This window comes from Eucalyptus grandis, chromosome 2 (assembly GCF_016545825.1).
Source record: "Eucalyptus grandis isolate ANBG69807.140 chromosome 2, ASM1654582v1, whole genome shotgun sequence".
In the NCBI taxonomy this organism is placed as follows: Eukaryota; Viridiplantae; Streptophyta; class Magnoliopsida; order Myrtales; family Myrtaceae; genus Eucalyptus; species Eucalyptus grandis.
Window position 1 is genome coordinate 18,979,886 of NC_052613.1, and position 18,365 is coordinate 18,998,250.

Consider the following 18,365-nt stretch of genomic DNA (forward strand, 5'->3'; position numbering starts at 1 on the left):
TCCCTACAGAATCAACCCACATTCTCATCTACAATCTGGAGCACCACACGCTATTGATAATAAATATTTAAAACATTCAAAATGGCAATGCAACTGTTGGAATGACTAGTTTGCATATTCTACAATTGACAAGGAGAACACATCAATGAGAATAAATATCGCAAGAAGCAGAGCTCTGAAGCAAGCAGAAGCATATAGATAGATAATCAAACAAAAGAAACAGAACAAATGAAAATTGTTCATCGCCAAACAACAGAGCGACCACTCAGTACGGCCATGGAGAACTGCTTCTATTTGATGCCCTAGACTTTCCCAACATTTGGCTGAGGGAAGCAGACGATTAACAAAGACAACTCTTATTTGGATTTACTTAATTGTTAAACCCATCTCACTGCTGCTGAAGCAATGACAAGAAATAGTTCTGAGCTTTATATACAGCAAGGGGATGAACTGAAGAAGAAATCTCAGTAATGTGTATCAATGCTGGACACCTCCCATGTTAATTAGACTATAAACAATGAGCAAAAGATGATAAAAAACCGGGACATATAAGGCTGTGACCCGCTCTAGTAAAACATTGTCCTCCTGCTTCTCCGCCTCGGCCTAGACAATGATTTTTCCTTCCTGTCCCCTGGGAATTCCCACTTGGCAATCACACCGTCCCATGAAGAGGTGACCATCAACGGGTAAAATGGATGCCAACTGCAATCCCTTACAGGTTCGTCATGATGTTTGAGTCTGGCAACTTGATTACCACTCACCTAGATGAAGCAATCAAATTACTCAAGGTAACACAAGGATAGCTGAAAAGGAAATTCCCCACTTGAGGACTTACACAATTCCCACCAATCATTATGAGAGATATCCTTAAATAGTTCAAATCAGGAGAAATTAACCAAATACAGATTTTAGATTCATGACCTAGTGCTTTTTTTTTTTGGTTGAAAGGTTCATGACCTAGTTACTCCCCAGAGTAGTTGACAAACATCAAAAGTCCAAATCTGTTACAAAAATTGAGCTAGTCGAAAACTCAAATGACTGCTCTTCTTTTGAGGCCTGTAATCAAATTACTCCATTCAATTGATTTCTCACAGCCTTTGACGCACCACGTGAAAATTTACTCAAATCCCCATATCTTCCAGAACCAATGAGCAAACACAATTTCTTTGCTCATGTTAGTTGTTACCCACTCTTAAAATTACCTTTCTACAAGTCCAAGGATCGAACCATCTACCAATATATTTATTTGATAGGAATATAAAAGGAAATCGATTTCTTCCACTCAAAGTGCAGCATGACAATTTAAATGAATGAAGATATAATCCATAAGGTAGTAAAAGGGAGGGTGGTACCAGATCATATATATAAACTACACAGTCACCAGATCCAGTGTAGATATACTTCTGACCAGTGCTGCAATGAAGGAAAAGAACAATTAGTGAACAATACAATATCAGCGGGAGATTCTCATCAACCAGTGTCAGCTTTGTGAAATGGGCCTGTTTAGCAACTAGTATAGACATTTGTTACTTGAGAACCAACATGAACAGAGGGAGAATTCACATAGATTTTGCCATAAAGAAGAGGGCTCCTTTAGTGCATTACCTATATGCAGGGAGAAGTAACAGCGTATCAGAGTATACAACACTGAGTGACCTTTATATGTAGCCACCGACTGATCGTGGGGATGCTTCAAGTTTCTATCTTCCTCTGGGTAGGTCGTCCATCTGTAATCCCAATCAAAGTCTCTTCGCCTGTGGCTGCCATATCATAAGAGAAAACTATACTTGTGAATTAACTATTCAAGGAACAAATTCAACTTATAGTGTGACAAATATGTGAATAATCACTTACAAAAAATTCTATGCGAGAAGAGACCCAATGTCTTAAAAAACGATCGGTGAGACTGGCCAATAATGTGTGCATGCGTGAGAGAGAGAGAGAGAGGAGGAGGGAGGGAGGGAGGGAGGAAGGGACCATCAAGAATGAAAAGACATAATAAAACCTACAATGCTGGACTATTTGAAGTCATTTTTCGTATATCCCATAGTTTGGTAGACTGATCCTTTCCATTTGAAATGAGGTAGCGTCCATCTCCACGACTATCAATAAATGTAATGCCTTCTAGATGTCCTGTCAAAACTCCAGCTGCTTGTCCTGTTGTAGAAAGACAACGACGGTCCCAGACCTAAAGAGAATTCATTCACTTAGAAAGCAGAATGCAAACACCAAGAGTTTGCTTTTGCTAACATATAAATTACAATGAATCTGACTTATTTGCATACGATTTCCATTGACAACTTTAGCAGTGAATGTTATGCCAAACAAAACTGTTGATTATGATAATCAGAAGTGCATACCTGCAATTCGACAGGGTGAAATAGTACGTTTTTCACAAAGTTTTACATTTCGTTCACAGAGAATAGCTTTCTCCTAATTATTTATGCATGTTAAATAGTCCAGTCAACCAACAAAGAGGAAAGGTTCGTCTCATCTTCAAGGGAGAGATACTGTACAGCTACACAACTCAATTTTTTTTTAGTACCTAGATATTCGTTTCTCCAATGGGAAACAGATAGTTGTAACACGTTCCCTTCAAATTCACTAACAAAGTACCTATAGGTGCCTAATATTTACATATAATCATCTAGAAAATTGGAGACAAAAATACCAATTCAAGACCAAACCACTTAAGTGATAATCAAATTTAGTTTCTTGATTTGAGTAGCAAGCTAGACCCTTGACTGAGCCGAAAACATTATTTCCAAAACCATGGACGGCTCCCTTCTTCATGCCAAGCTTTTTTGGAGAAAAGTCATCAGGCAAACTAAGAAATTGGGGTTTCTGTCAACAGTGTCGTCACATTACATCCCCCACCCTCACCAGAAAAAGACAAAGTAGTCACAAAAAGTATTAGTAAAGTTCACTCGCTTCCTCCAAAAGAAGGTAATCATATTTACCTTACAGAGATTATCATCACTTCCAGAATAAATAACATGGCCACTTTCATCCGCAAAGCATACGGTGTTAACATCAACCTGCATTATGCTAACAATGTTAAGTATAAGACAGTAGCTTTTAGCATCTTATGTCTTGTAGTCATGCAGCCAGAACAGCAGGGATATATGAAGAATACGGAGACATATAAGGATGTACACCAAAGGAAAACACCAGCAAAAGTTAGTTCAAATTCAAATTCTTGAAGACTCAGATCAACCTTGTTAAATAGATGGCATCAATCTCACTCTTCATCATCCTTTTCAGTAAGTCTTTTTTAACTTCATGCTAGAACATTACCTGGACATATTCTCCTAATAAGCATGATCAGTTTTTATCTTGATTTTAGTGCTTATCCTAGTGAGCTACCATAATAAGCTTAATCAACTGGCCTTTGATGAAAGAAAATTTCTAAAATGCCCAGATCTATAAGCAACTGGGTAAAGTGGAATTTCAACTGAAAAACTGGGGAACAGTTGGAGCCTGAATTTACTTTAAAGGAAACTTTGATATAGAAAGGACTATGACATAAGGATCAGAAACAGATCATTTTAGGATGATAGCCAAAGCTTGAAATTTCATGCTGCCCAAAATTCAAGCTATGTAAGGAATAAGATGAATAGCCAAAGTCGAGAATAAAGGAACAAAAATTACCATGCTAATTAAGCGAAACTAGTCATGGAGAAAAACAGAAAAAAGAATACCTCTAATCTTCAACACGATAAATATAAAATCTAATTAAATGAGAATTTCGCATGTGAAAGAAGGGGTCTAGTGAGAGCCAGACCCAAACCAAAAAAAAAAAAAGGGAAAAAAATGCACGTGAGTGTTTTGATTCATTCAGTTTAAATATTTAACATTTAGCATATCAAACTCATGCCCAATTGTTCTGATTAAATGAAAGCACTGCATCCATTGAAAAGTTGGCATACCTCATGAGCTGGAATTTGAAGGCCAACCTTGTTTGCTGCAAGATCATATACATATATTGCCCCATCACCACTTGCAGCAACAAGCTCTCGCCCATCAGTTGAGAACTTCACGGAGAAGATAGAAATATCTCCATTGTCGTCATTGTTACCACAAGAAAAATCCAAGCCATCATGTATTTCCTGCATAGAGAGGACTTGCAGCATGAAAAGAGTAGTTTTATCTATCAGATATGGATAGCTCGCTACGTAATGAGAAAAGCAACAAAGCAACCAATGAGGTTGAAAAGTACTTCACCTTCCAAGTCCCAACCTAAGAATAAAGTTAAACTGAATTCTTTAGATGAAGTTCCCATGCTTCTATATGATGTATTATGTCACGCACTGATTGAACTGCAGTAAATCAATGTGAGACTGTCTTTTATCTTAAGTCATCTAATTTGCATTTAAAATTATGAGACATGATCTAACTGAATGATCCCATTTCAAAGAGGAATTCCCGTCCTATTTACTCTAGAGGTAATCTAACAGAAGGTTCCAATTCAAAAGCAAAATTCCTATCTGATTTATTCCCAAAAAAATCTTGACAAGCGACAGGAACATCATCAAGCACAATATTATTTTGCCAGTTTAAGGATTCCCAATTATCATCTTGCATAATAGTTCCATCCGAATTAAATTGTTTGTATGGATGTATGATAACAGAATTCCATTAAACATTTTGCAAAACAGTCAACAAAATTCTGCAATGCACAATATACTCCTTTGTAGTTTGAAATTTGGGAAAAAGATTTCAAGATTTCCAGATCACATAGTCACAGACATACCGTGACATTCGCAAGTGACTCTGTTGCAGCAGATTCAATATTAACAATGTGGACAAGAGGTGACATACTAGAATAGACCTGCAAAACAGAGACCTGGCTGAGCTGCTTCACAAGGAAACCATCAACTCATTTCATGGAAGTCTAAACAGAAGTTCCATCAAAAGAAGAAACTAAAAAGAGATATATATGACTCAATGAAACTTAAAAAATGTACTTTCTTCATAGAAAGATAATCTTACATTGAAAAGAAAAGTGCACGATATATGAATGTTTAAAGGTTAGGAGGGACATCAGTTGTTGTCCAAAAATAAAAATTCAAATGACGTGGAGATCAAATCAAAGAAACCTCATCTAATGTGATAATGTGCTTCCTTGTCGGAAGACCTTTACAAACTTATGAGGTAACGTTGATCAGGAGAAAGAGAAGTGTCGGTAATCGTCCACCTCAAACTTTTTGCCAGTATGTCCTTCTGAACTTTCCAGCCCTTATCCACGTTGTATATCCTAATATGGCTCCCCTGTAATGGTAACAAGCTATGGATTAACAGTAAAACAGCATCACATAGAAACAAGTGTGCTTATAAACTTAATTTGACAAGACCACAAAGTGAACTCATAATGTGGCATTTAATTTGCCAAATGCCATCAGGAAGCTAACGATTACCTGATAGCCCGCCACAAACAGTGAACCATCAACAGAAAACTGAGAAACATATGCACGAGATTGCATCTTATCCACCTTTTGAGGGCCATAAATAGGTAAACATCTACTCAACACATGACAGCTATCAGACAAGGAGAACCTCCCTCTCCCCGAATAATTGCTCTCTCGAGCAGCCAACATTCTCAGGGTAGAGACAGGCATTTTCAATCCGCCCACCGTAGCCTTTCTCAAATGTTCATTGGGCTCGGATCTTAGCTTCGTCAACTGAGCGATCTCATGGTCTAAGTCACCTGAGTTTCTGCCATATCCTCGAACTCCATGGGAATGGGTATCAGAAGTCTCCTCCTTGCAAACTCGTTTACCCTTGGCAAGCTGAGACATTGCAATCCTAAACCGAAACCCAGCTGTTGTGCATTAGTTTGCCTGTAACTGCATTTAAGACTCTGTTGACAAAAATATCCTCCACAGTGGAGAATGTACAACAGTGAGACTTGACCCAATATTCAACGAGGCAAATCCTGCAGATGACAAAACAAAGTCAGACTTAATTGCCAGTTCTGCACCTCATCAGAATCAAGACGCCAAACTCCCACAACAACCCCGTTAATAGAGCTCAAGAGAGATTACTAAACTTCATGAACACTAAGTTACTCATGAAAATGTCAACCAACGCCATCAGTGCAATCCTAATAAGCTCTCTCAAGCTGGCCATCAAAAGAACAAACCATCATGAAAAACAAGGTCAGGACCGGGAATACAATCTGCCCAACATGCCATTTCCTTTCAATCACGATTAACCAAGAAATTGTAAAAAATTCCGCAATTTGTCAAGTTTCAAGCCCCATAACTCAACGCCCACCAATCAAACAATCCTAAAAGGCTCGGTCTTTAACTCCCTGAAGAAACGGGAGAGGAATTTCGGTACGACCCATCAAATGTTTCAACGTTAGGACCTCAGCAACATCGAAACCAGGGAGGTTTAGGTCGACCAAGAACAACCCATGATTCAGGGCGCGAACAAAACAAAGCGACCGGCACAGAATCGGAGCAGAACATCATCACTCACCCGGTAAAAGCCGAGAGAGAACCTCCTGCAGGAGGGTTGGAGAAAGAAACCGAACAAGGGTATGATTGGAGCCTCCCGGAGGATTGAGATGAAGGGTTTTATTATATCTCCCGCAGAGGAGTGCGTGTGCGAAGACGTAAGAACTGAGCAAGAAGTGCGTCACGCTCAGGCTCCTTCTCCTTCTTCCACTGGTGGTTTCGATTTCGGCAGAAAGGAACTCCGACAGCAGGATCTCTTGGCGGCACATGCGCCACGTGTCTGCAGTCCGAGCCGGTGCTGCTGACGGAAACGGGGGCGGGCGGACGGTATCGATCCATGGTCAGGCCGTGCGCTACTCGATCGTCCAAATTTGGTAAGCAGACGGCGTTCACTGGAGAATCCGTCTCTCAATCCCCACGTCAAAAACCCCATCTTTAAGATTTGACTGGAGATCCACCTCCTGCACGGAATAAATCTACAAAAAAGAAAAAAAAAATCTTAAATTATGTCTATCTTACCACGTTTACTCCAAATTAAATCAAAAACTTATACATATATGATAAATAACGTACATCGCAAACTTCCAAATTTGGCACATAGGACACTTAAAAAATCGGAGATGAATGAAACATTTAAGTACCAACAATGGAAATTCTAATTAAAGTGTTGATAGAGCATTTTTAGTGACTTTTTATTTATTTATTGATGTGGTAATTTTTTTTTAAAAAGAGTCCATGTGGCACTATAAGGCCCCAAAATTTATTTTAAATATAAATATTAATTAATAATTAAACAAACTAAATTAAAAAAAGGTAGCCACAGCTTCGGTGAAGGCCTCCATATAAAAGATTTCATATCTTAACGTGCTCCCGCAAGATGAACCTTCTATTAGATATTCCATCTTGTCTCGTAATTGTATTGTTTGCGACCTTAACAATAGTTTTGTGAGAATGTCAACAAGTTGATCATGGGTGGAAATATGGGCATCTTGCCAACTTTAAGAAGTTCCCGAATGAAATGGTAATCTATCTCAATGTGTTTCATTCGGAAATGGAAGATGGGATTTGCACAAACATAGGTGGTGCCTATTCTGTCGCAATACAAGCTTGGTGCCATGTCCATGCGAATGCCTGAAGTAGATATGCGATCATCAATGTTTCCTGCTTAATCTGCGTTGGATTAGGTATGAAGTACGGGTTTTGTGTTGCGTCTCAAGTGCAACCATGGAATAATGTTCCCTTAAGATAGCGCAAGTGCCGCTTTATGGTCATCAAGTGGGTTGTGGTCGGCTTATGCATGAATTGAGATAAGCTTGTTTATCGCAAAACCAAGGTCTGGGCGAGTAATGTTGAGGTATTGAAGTGCACCAATGAGACATTGGCTGGTGTTCTTTGTCATGGACCAAAAGAGACTTGACATGTGGCTAATGGTGTCCCTACCTCTTTTGCATCTCCCATTTTAAAGCATTAAAGTAGCTCTCTTATGTATTTATGTTGAGAAAGAAGTAAACTGGTCTTTGTGTGAATGACTTCGATTCTATAAAGTAAAAAATAAAATTTAGTGGCCCAAGTCTTTAATTGAGAATTGACTTGAGAGAGTGGTGATGAAGTCCAAAACAAAATACTGGTTACTTCCTATGATAATAAGGTCAGCTACGTACATAGGCTTGAATGCCACCATGAGAGTAAATGAACAATGAATTGTCATTCTTTGAATTGACAAATGAATTTACGAGAACAAATGAACTTAGCTCATTGTATCAAGCCTGTGGAGCCTGCTTTGACCCATATGTGGTTTTGCGGAATTTGCAAATGTGCGTTGGTTTTTTTGTGTTTTTAAAATCGGGCAATTGCGACATGTAGATCTCATCCTGGAGAGTTCGTTGGAGGAAGGTATTGTTGATGTCCGGTCTCAATGTCCATTCACACATTAGAGCCAATGATCAAACGGCCCGAATTGTATTTGATTTAATGATTGGGTTAAATATGTTGGTGTAATCAAGGCCCGGTCATTGGTGAAAATCTTTGGCCACAAGACATGCTTTGTACCTCTCAATACTACTATCAACATGTCTTTTTATCCTATAAAGCCGTTTGCAACCTACAACATCAAAAAATGGATCAATAGGTATTAGTTTCCAAGTCCCGTTACAAATAAGGGCATCGATCTCAACTGACATTGCTTCATGACATTGAGAATTGCACATAACTCGTGTAATTCCCGTTGGTTCTAAAGTTAGTGGAAGTGGATGTTTAGTGGTGATGTGGTTGATTTGTTTGGGCTTGAAAATAATATTTTGGAATCTAGTGATCATTTTGCGAGTTTGTGTAGGTGGATGTACGGGTTCTAATGTTTGGTCATTGTATTGTTGATAGCGGCAAGTTGGGTTTCGGGTGAGCTGGAAGGAGTAAATTTTGGGTGTTTGTTATATGCGGATTTATTTGCATATAGATTCATGAGTTTTGTCCATGCAGTGTGTGATGAATTGCAAGAGGCAATGAGAGGAATCACGGCTTTGGATACGGATGCAAAAATTGCATGAAGCAAGAGCTGATCCTGGCGAATCCAGGTTGTTGCGGCTGGATTTGGCACCATTTGATTTCCAGCTGAAATGGTGAGAAGCGGACGGACGAAAGTCCCGTCAACGAATCCCATTAAATCAAAACCAATGAGCAATGCCTGAAATTGAGCGTGCCAAGAAGAAAAATTGGCAGTGGAGAGCTTGAATGACAATTGGACGGCTGCTGAGATTGAAATCAGGCCGTTAGGTGCGGCTGTCCCGATGGAATTCGAACCAGAATTTGAGGTCCTGCCATGGCTGGAGGATGCAGTAGGTTGCTGAAAAAAATGCAGAATGGCCGGATCAACAAGCTCTTAGGAGCAGAAGGCTCTGATACCATATAATAGCTCAATATTTGTGAACGATTTTCATTACTTTCCATTTTCAGATCGTACACGTTTATAAAGAGATGAAAATATACAATATTTGGCATAGCAAAGATCAAGGAATGATAACTTATCTATAGTTGGTAATCCCTTTAAATAAGCTAATTTGAAATTCAAAAAGATATCATGGAGATTTCATATCTTAACACCACATTTCAGCTTTGGAAGCATCCAACCAGGAATCTATCATCCTCAATGGAATCTTTATAGTAACGCTTAGAGAATGTCGCTAACGTCAGTCGCCCATTACTATCCTTTTATTATTATTATTATTATTATTATTATTATTATTATTATTATTATTATTTGGTAATGGTAAGAATATATAAATAGCTTTAACCAACTGACAAAAAAACCGGCGCCAATAACATTCACTCAAAATGATAGACCATAATGAGTGAAGAGAGCCAATGTAAAAGGAGACACCCGAAGGAACATGGGGTCGAGCAACAACCACGAGAAAACAAGCCAAAGCAAGAAACAAAGCAACAAGTAGAAAGCAAGACGTCACTAATCGAGAGGACCGAGGATGGCAGAGTCAAGCCCTCAACATCGCTGGAGCCTCCTGTTCCTATTGTTGTCTGGCACATCGCTGGAGCCTCCTGTGCCTTGTCCTTAACTATTTTGATGAGATGATTCTTCAAAACCGGCAATTCCAAGGTCTCCCCCCGAAAGATAATACTATTGCGCTTCTTCCAAATCAAGTGGCACATGGCACCAAAAGAAAAATGGGCTATGCAATGGATTTCATCCTTGCCAGGTAGGAATTTCAAGGCCCAAGTAAGGTTCTCAGACCAAGATATGTTTCTCCAAGGTAAATTACATCTGGCAGCCCAAAAAAATGCAAGACTAGCCAAGATGTGGCAATCAAAGAACAAGTGATCAATAGAATTTGGTCTGGAATTGCAAAAAGCACATAGCCCACTATCTATTCTACCATAGGAAAGAAGGAGAACCTGGGTGGGTAAGTGATTCCGAATAATAAGCCAAAGGATGAATTGGAATCTTGGATCAATTGAATCATTCCAGATGAGTGAAGCCCAAGGAACACGATCCTTTTTCCTCCTAATCATATCCCACGCAGAGGCTATCGTGAATGCACCTGAAGAGCTTCCACGCCAAGTAAACCTGTCCAATGATGTAGAGAGGACCGTAAGAGAATAATCACCAACTTCCAATAAGGTCCTGAGCACACCACCATAAGGGGAAAATAGATCCACAAGTGTTGCATGCCTAGAGAAACCCGAACTATCAATGAAGGAGTCCGATAACAATAAGTTTAAAGGGCCTCTCGGGTGCCAATAGTCAAACCATAAAGATACCGAGGAGCCATCTCCAATTTCCCATAGGAAGGATAATTGAAACTCTTGCCTCAAATGCATGATCTTCTTCTAGGCCCAGGAGCATACAAATGGAATGCGGGAGATCCAAAAATTATCTTTCTTTAAAAATGTCGTGTGGATCCACATACACCATAAAGATTCTTTATCTGTGAAAAGAATCCAAATATGCTTGAGTATCGTAGCTTTATTGCAATCATGCAACCTGTGAATACCCAATCCTCCTTTAGCCTTAGGGAGGCATACTTCCTCCTAAGAAGCTTTTGCCCCCCCTGGCCAAGTGTGGGGCATTTCCAAAGAAATTGCCTCAAAATTTGTTCTATGCGATCAAGCACTGAACAAGAAAGAAAGAAAACATTGGACTAATAACTCTGGATGGAGTGAAGGATTGACCTTATCAATTGAAGTTTGCCAGCAAAAGAAAGAAAACGCTGTGTCCAAGATTGGATCCTAGCTGTGATGCGATCAACAAGTGATATACAGTCCGTCTTGGTAAGCCTTGAAGTAATGATCGGTACTCCTAAATATCTCACTGGTAGTTTCCCTTCCTGGAATCCCAATGCCATGAGGATATAGTTCCGAAGAGTCGGGGAACCACCAGCAAGAAAGGCTTCACTTTTGCTTGTATTCGGCAGCAATCCACTCCAAGAAAAGAAAATATCAAGGCCTCTTTTAAGCAATGCCATTGAGGCCCAGTCTGCCTGACAAAATAAGAATACATCATCTGCGAAGAAAAGATGGGAGAGGTTCAAAGTTTTACACCTCCAAAAATACTTGAACTCCGGTTGGGAGGTGCGGGAGCTAAGAATCCTAGGGAAGACCTCCATCACCAAAGTAAAGAAATAAGGCTACATCGGGTCCCCCTGTCTTAGGCCCTGGCCACCAGAGAAGAAACCGTGTAACTCTTCATTAATAGAGATGGAATATTTAGGCGTTTGAACACAAACCATAATGAGCCGAGTCATCTAGGTAGGAAAGCCAAACAATGAGAGGGTTAGCTCAAGAAAATCCTAATCAACTGTATCATAAATTTTTTTGAAGTCTACCTTAATCGCACACTTTGGTAAGTGAGGGTCTCGATGGAAACCTGCAAAAAGCTCTTGGACCAATAGAATATTGTCATTTATCCTCCTTCTTTTGACGAATGCATTTTGGGATGGGCTAACCAAATCCCGAAGCACTGCAGCTAGGTGATTGGCAAGGATCTTGGTAATGATTTTATATAAAGTATTGCAACAAGCTATAGGCTTGAAGTCTGCACAGAACATGCATTAGGGACTTTGGGCACCAAAGAAAGGATAGTGATATTCACCTCACGCAAAAGCTTGCCCGAAGAAAAGAAATCCTTAACCGCATCGAAGACTAACAGGACAATTGTCGCCAAGAAACTCTTTAAAAACTCAACAGTGAAACCGTCCGGGCTAGGGGCCTTACCTCTAGCGAGGGAAAAAAGAGTAACCCTGATCTCCAAATTAAGTAGAGGTCAAGATAGATCACTAACATAGTCATCGGTAAGGGGACACTTGATAAAAGCCCGCAACTCCTGCAACAAAGGTTTCATCAGAGTAGTTTGCAGTGTAAGAAGGTCGGCGAAATAAGAAACAAACACTTGCTGCACCCTATCCGAATCGGTGACCAGTACTCTTAAAGAATCCTTAACAGAGATTATCCTGTTTCGGAGCTGTCTTCTACTAACAGAATGGTGAAAAAACTTCGTGTTTCTATCACCTTTTTGAAGCCAATGGATCATGGACTTTTGTCTATAAAAAGACTCCTCTTGACTTCGTAGATCAATAAAGCATCGGCGATGTTCTTTCTCCAACCCAACAAGATAGGAACTGGTCGGGTCTTGATGGAGGGCATGCTGGGTAAGTTTCGGGGCATTCCTCACTTCATTAGTTCTTAGTGAAATATCAGAGAAGAACTCTCTCTTGAGTTGTTTAAGACGGCCTTTGAGAGCTTTTAGCTTGCTTACAAGTCTGTACATAGGAATGCCAACTCCCAGGGAGTCCCAAACTTGCTTGACAATAGAGTCAAATTCCGGATGCTTCATTTAAAAGTCGAAGAATTTAAAGGGCTTTCTTGTATGACCTGGTTCGAGCATTCTAACCACCATGGGGGTGTGGTCTGAGATACTTGGATTTAGAAAAGAAGCCTCAGAGAAAGAGAAGTCAAGTCTCCACTTTGAGTTCACCAAAACTCGATCAATTTCCTTTGCTTCCGATTCACCCCTGCTGAGGTGAACTAAGTATACAAAAGACCCACATATCTGAGATCCTCCAACTTCGTTTGGGCTAAACAATCACCAAACTCATCGAAGTATGGAATCCAGTTGTCTAAGCTGCCTATACAGTCAGTCGGATCTTTAATAGCATTAAAATCGCCCACCGCCAGCCAGGGCGAGTCCTACAAAATGTTATTTCTCTGGAGGAGGTCGGCCAAAGAGGGCGTCGGCGCAAAAAAGTATGCTCACCATAGATCACAGAAATATAGCAACCCACATTAGATAACAAAGAAGTTAGATGACCATGGATTGCTTGAGCATTTAAGGAAGAGACATCAAAATTCACTAGAATAGGATTCCATCCAACCCATATCCTACTACGAGGAGAAAAACCATAGTTTGCCTCCCACCTCTAACCCGACAAAAGGTTCATAGAGATGGAATGGAAAAGGGGCTCTGGGACCTTTGTCTCCAAGATAACGACTAAGTAAAGATTATTTGAAGAAACCCAACTTCTTATTTCAGCCCTCCTCAGGGGACCATAAGTCCCATAATATTCCAAAAACCAACAAACATCCAAAAAGCCAGAGAAAATGGGGTTACCTTTTCTTGCTAGGCCTGCGTCAATTGGGGACCGAAGTAGGCATAGCAAAAGGGGGAAGGTTTGGGCATAAAGACATCAACTTATCCTGGATAATTAAAGGCTTTTGATGATCAAGAGGAGCGACCGGAAAAGATGGGCAAGACAGGAGGTGTTCCTCCTCAAAGGAGCTATAAACGTCACTCTCCATACCACTAGCAGCATTTCCTAATCGCGGCTGAGTAGAAGATGAATCAGGAGGTCTTGATCTACCCGCAATAGGAAAAGGGCAGCCACTACTTGGCTTCGGGGCATTCTCAGAAAGTTGTGTTTTTCCAAAAGGAGCAGGGGGATTGATCTTCACAGGGGCTAGTACCTATGGTTTAGCAGAAAAAGCGGGAGGCATAGTCTTCGCTGGTACAGGGTTCTTCAACTCCAAAGCCTGAGCACCCCAGCCTGAAGGAGGTATCCTAGCATCTCCCTCAGGCACATACATCTTCTTCTTCTTCTTACCTTTCACATGTTTCCATCCCGATTTAGGTCCCTTAAGGGCCTGAGAAGCTAATGGTTCGAGAGATAGGAACAATTGCGGGGGGTTCAATCTCAATCTCGGAGTAACGCTTTGTACACGCCCTTCCCGAACTCCCACCCAGGCCCTTTTGAAAGCTGGGGAGGATCACTCTTCCCCCCAAGCCCGATTCGTAACGGGGACAACGGGAAGGGGGCAACCAGAAGCAACAACAGGTGGAACACTAACCTGTTGGGCTGCAGGTTCAGTCGATGCCTGGGTTAGGGGCACGAGAACAAATATGGCCAAAAACGCCACATCTAGGGCAGGCACTAGGCCTTCACTCATACTCCACTTCTACAATGCTCGTTTTTCCCACGATCTAATACCTCTACAGTTTCGTAGCAAGGCTGCTTCGCTGAGATTTCCACGCATACACGAGCAAATACCAGCATGTTTCTATCCTCTGTTCTCAGATCAACGTAAAGCGGCTTACCCACCGCACTTGCCACAACACTTATACCCTGAGCCGACCAGAAAGCAGTCGGGAGTTTCTTCAAACGAATCCAAACAGGGACTACCGAATGGTCGTCCTCTATGATCTCCAGTGAAGGCTTCCACTGCTGCGAGATCAGAGGGACTCTTGCTATCGTGATAGGCTCGCCATCTAAAACCTTCCTTCTATAATCCGCATTAGGAACCCAGAAGAAATAAGGGCCCTGTCCATTCCCCATTACCTCTAGGACTTTAGGGCCCCACGCATTCTTAATGGAGGACTCCACCAACTTGAATGGAAGCTTTCTTCCAACGAAGTACCCGACCAGACACTCATAGAACTTAGGATCCACTGCATCCAGAATAGCATCTGAAAGCTCAACAACAGGTCTGTTGTTGATGATAATGGGTGGGATGTATTCCAAGTCGAAGCCCTTGGTGACAATTTTAGTCACATTGGCCCAAGATTGGGACTGAGGAGGTTTGGAGTCCCTCTTCTGCTGATCCCTCCACTGGGGTCTCTTCGAAGTCGACCTGGCTCTACTTTGAGCACGGCGCGAAGCAGGAGTTTGCAAGGAAGGTTCGACATGCTTAGCTTGGTCAAGAGGTGCCACAGGTTGGCCATCATGAGGGCGGGACACGGGACTTCGTCCCCTTGATGTGCCAGCTGCAAATTGTGTCGAACGGGGCTGGCGAATCACTCTAGAGATGGAAGACGCCATTTGTCGATCATCTGGTATGCAGGCCGAACACTTATCCAAAGAAGTCCATTAGAATAAATAAACGGATTTGGCCAAAGTCCAAATAGACAACATGGAAGAAGGAAAAGCCCACACTTGCACAAGAACAGCCCACGCCTAAGCTCAGACACAGCATAAAATTGAATTCGCAAGAACGGTCTTGGCCTCCACCCAGCCAACAAATTTTGGGCTTGTGGATCAAGAGAAGGAGGAACACTTGGACAGAAGCTATGGGGAGTAGTAGCGACCTACCGCTCCAAATATCAAGCCCAAACGAACAGCAAGGACTACTGAACCAAGATTGAATCAGAAACCGCAGATCACCCACACCAGTTCGCCTAGGGCAACTTGGATCTCGAAATGTAGGATGAATTAGAGGAAACCGTTCGGTGGAATTGTAGAGGAAAGTTAGAATAACCTATCCTCCAAAAATCGGCCCAAATGGACGCCCCAAGCACCCGGAACAAGCTCAAAACCAGAATGTGAACAGTGTCTGTTTCGCTTGGAAGGAGAGAGCATGATGAACAGTAACCACATGGAGCAAAAATGGCAAAGCTTACTATCCTTTTACTTATAGGGCTAAAATCAAAAAAAGAAAGCGTGAATTTGCTTGTCTTGTCGGCTACATTTTATGCACTTTCACTATGTTTCTCACAAAGATTAATCGTTTGATTGACATGAATAATTTTATATAGGGGTGTAAACATTACAAAGATAATGAAACAATGAGAAATTTGGATATGAGAGCAAAAGAGAAAACAAAAAAACAAACGAAATATTGTAGAAACCAAATGGGCATGATGTTGTTTGTTAGGCAAGGCAAGTTGTCTTGACAAAACAATTTATGGGCATAGGTCTCTTTTTGCCTACGGAAAAACGTCGTTGTATCCAATCATGAAGTCTACCCATAGGACAACAAACGATCGACAAAAAACGTTAGATTAATCTAGCAGGGTTGGATTAATCTAGCAGGGATAGTGGTGTCGAAGAAGAGGGTCCAGTCCTCCCTCCACGGCTCGCCTGAGTTCGACTCAACCTGCGACTCGGCCTACGCCCACTGCCTCTCCCTCACCCAGCACGCCTTTGATGACGTCTTCCCCTACTAGCTCTCCTCCGCCGCTGCCCACCTCCACTGCTCCCTCTCCTCCTCCTCCCCTCTCGTCTCCTGGTGGGTCCCCTCTCCCCCCTCCCAGTCCCAGGTCGACCGCGCCCTTCGCACCACCGCCTGCCATCGGCCCCTCCCCCCCTCCGGCGGTAGTGACGGGCCCCAGCTGCTTGGGGCGGCCGAGTTCAGGGAGTGGGTGGTGGAGTTGTTCGCTGGCACCGTGGTGGAGAGCGCGGGGAGGGCAGTGCTGACGCGGGTCCCGATTGGGGTGGTGGGGATCGCGATGGGGAGCGAAGGAGGTCATCTGGTTAGTGATTGGGGTCTACGCGCTCGGCGTCGCAACATCGATTTATCTTGGCCTGTCCGGTTAGCGATTTCTCTCTCATCTTCTTCTCTTTGTTATCCGTGAATGTAATGAACATTTGGGTATCTGTATATGGCAACTCGCTCGATTGCAATATATTACTCGGAATGAATTGTTGGTGAAGTTGGTGATGAATTTGAGAGTGCTTGAAAAAAGTAGTGAAATAATGAATATGACACTCTTATATTTCGAATGCAATGGATTCATTTGCCATGCTCGGTAGCATTTATAAAATTAGGAATATAAATCATTTGTCGAGAGCCCAAAAGATGTGGAAAGAAGAGCAAGTAGTTATTGATCACCTGATATTGTCCTATTCAAAAGAGTTTCAAAAGGCAATTAATAAACTTTTATCTGAAAGACTTCTTTTGCTAGATAAATGCTATATTTAAGTAATCGTGAAATCAATTCTAAAATTACTATAAAATGATAAATATCTTGATTTTAAATTCATTATATGTAACGGATATATTCTAGCAATAAAACCACAACAATTATCACGATGACAAGCACAAGCTCACTTAAATGATAATGATCATCTGGATGAGAATCGTCACCAACCTCATTGGGAGAAACTTGCTTTGTTTAATTGATAGATCCCAAATCGATGTGGAATTTGATCCAACGAATTGAATTGACCGAATAAATTCGAGAGTGAGCTGCGAACGAAATTGAGAAGTTTGGATGATAAAAAAATTCATAATAAATATGGCTAATTAAAAAAATTCGGTCTTTCCCCCTCCTTTTATGGGGTCTTCCGTCGTTATAGCTTAATATCATATGGTGCTTGTACTTTATATTATATATAATATATTATGGATCCCACTGAGATGACAGCTAAGGTCTAGTCGTGCAAAGCTCGATTGCTTGATTGTACTAGAGCTAAATTGGGTCATTAAATTAAACCTCTAGGCACTTATCCTCTAATTCTAAATGACGTGTTATATAATTAAAAGTGATATTATGTGTCATATTGATCTTCATATGCTCTTTATCGTTCTTATAACAGCCTGAACTTATTGTTCATCAATAAGGAAGTGACCTGCCGATTTCAGCTCACGAATCATGTTTGACATCTTCCGAAAATGCTGCTTCATCGTTATATTTGGGTGCTTTCGGTATATGTCAAACTTGATGGCGAGTTTCCTCAACTTAGTAGCAGATGTACCCCTAAACTTATCTTTCAAGGCAACCAACATTGCTTGGGCTTTATTATAACTATCAAATTCACACATGAGATTATCTTACATGCAGCTTACCAATGTAATGTGAGCAGTGCTATTTTTCTTCTTCCAAGCTTGATAAACTTCTAGATTTCTCATGTGTTGACCTTAAGTTTTATGCTCAGATTCATCCATGGTGTGGTTGAGAGTTTCCTTGCTCCTCAGGGATATACTGAACCTTTTAGTGCCAAATATCATAATTGTTACTGTTCAGCTTCTCATCTTTATTGAGGTCAGCCACAATGGTCTTGGATGCCGAAACCAGAATCAATTGCTATAACACATTGACATAATAAACGCAAAATCAATACGAACATACTTTTCAAAGTAATGCACATATTTATTATATGGCAAAGACAAACCAAATTAATGATAATT

General features: G+C 41.1%; 2 protein-coding genes across 2 annotated transcripts; both read right to left on the minus strand.

Moving 5' to 3' along the window:
- Positions 1–335: 335 nt before the first annotated feature.
- LOC104425333 (LEC14B homolog) lies at positions 336–6,857 on the minus strand. The gene is given in 11 exon segments (XM_018868053.2): positions 336–761; positions 1,353–1,413; positions 1,606–1,618; positions 1,621–1,760; positions 2,010–2,188; positions 2,961–3,038; positions 3,930–4,109; positions 4,754–4,831; positions 5,152–5,271; positions 5,418–5,935; positions 6,484–6,857. Coding segments are annotated over 10 exon segments (1,425 nt in total). The 5' UTR covers positions 5,799–5,935; positions 6,484–6,857; the 3' UTR covers positions 336–566.
- A 9,469-nt stretch (positions 6,858–16,326) lies between these two features.
- LOC120290553 (glycine-rich protein 5-like) lies at positions 16,327–16,704 on the minus strand. Its single transcript, XM_039306850.1, has one exon. The coding sequence runs from the start codon at positions 16,702–16,704 to the stop codon at positions 16,327–16,329; it is 378 nt and encodes a 125-aa protein (XP_039162784.1).
- Positions 16,705–18,365: the final 1,661 nt, after the last annotated feature.

Bases quoted from the DNA above. Each gene is read 5' to 3' on its own strand.
- LOC120290553 (XM_039306850.1), bottom strand. From the start codon at position 16,704: ATGACCTCCTTCGCTCCCCATCGCGATCCCCACCACCCCAATCGGGAC.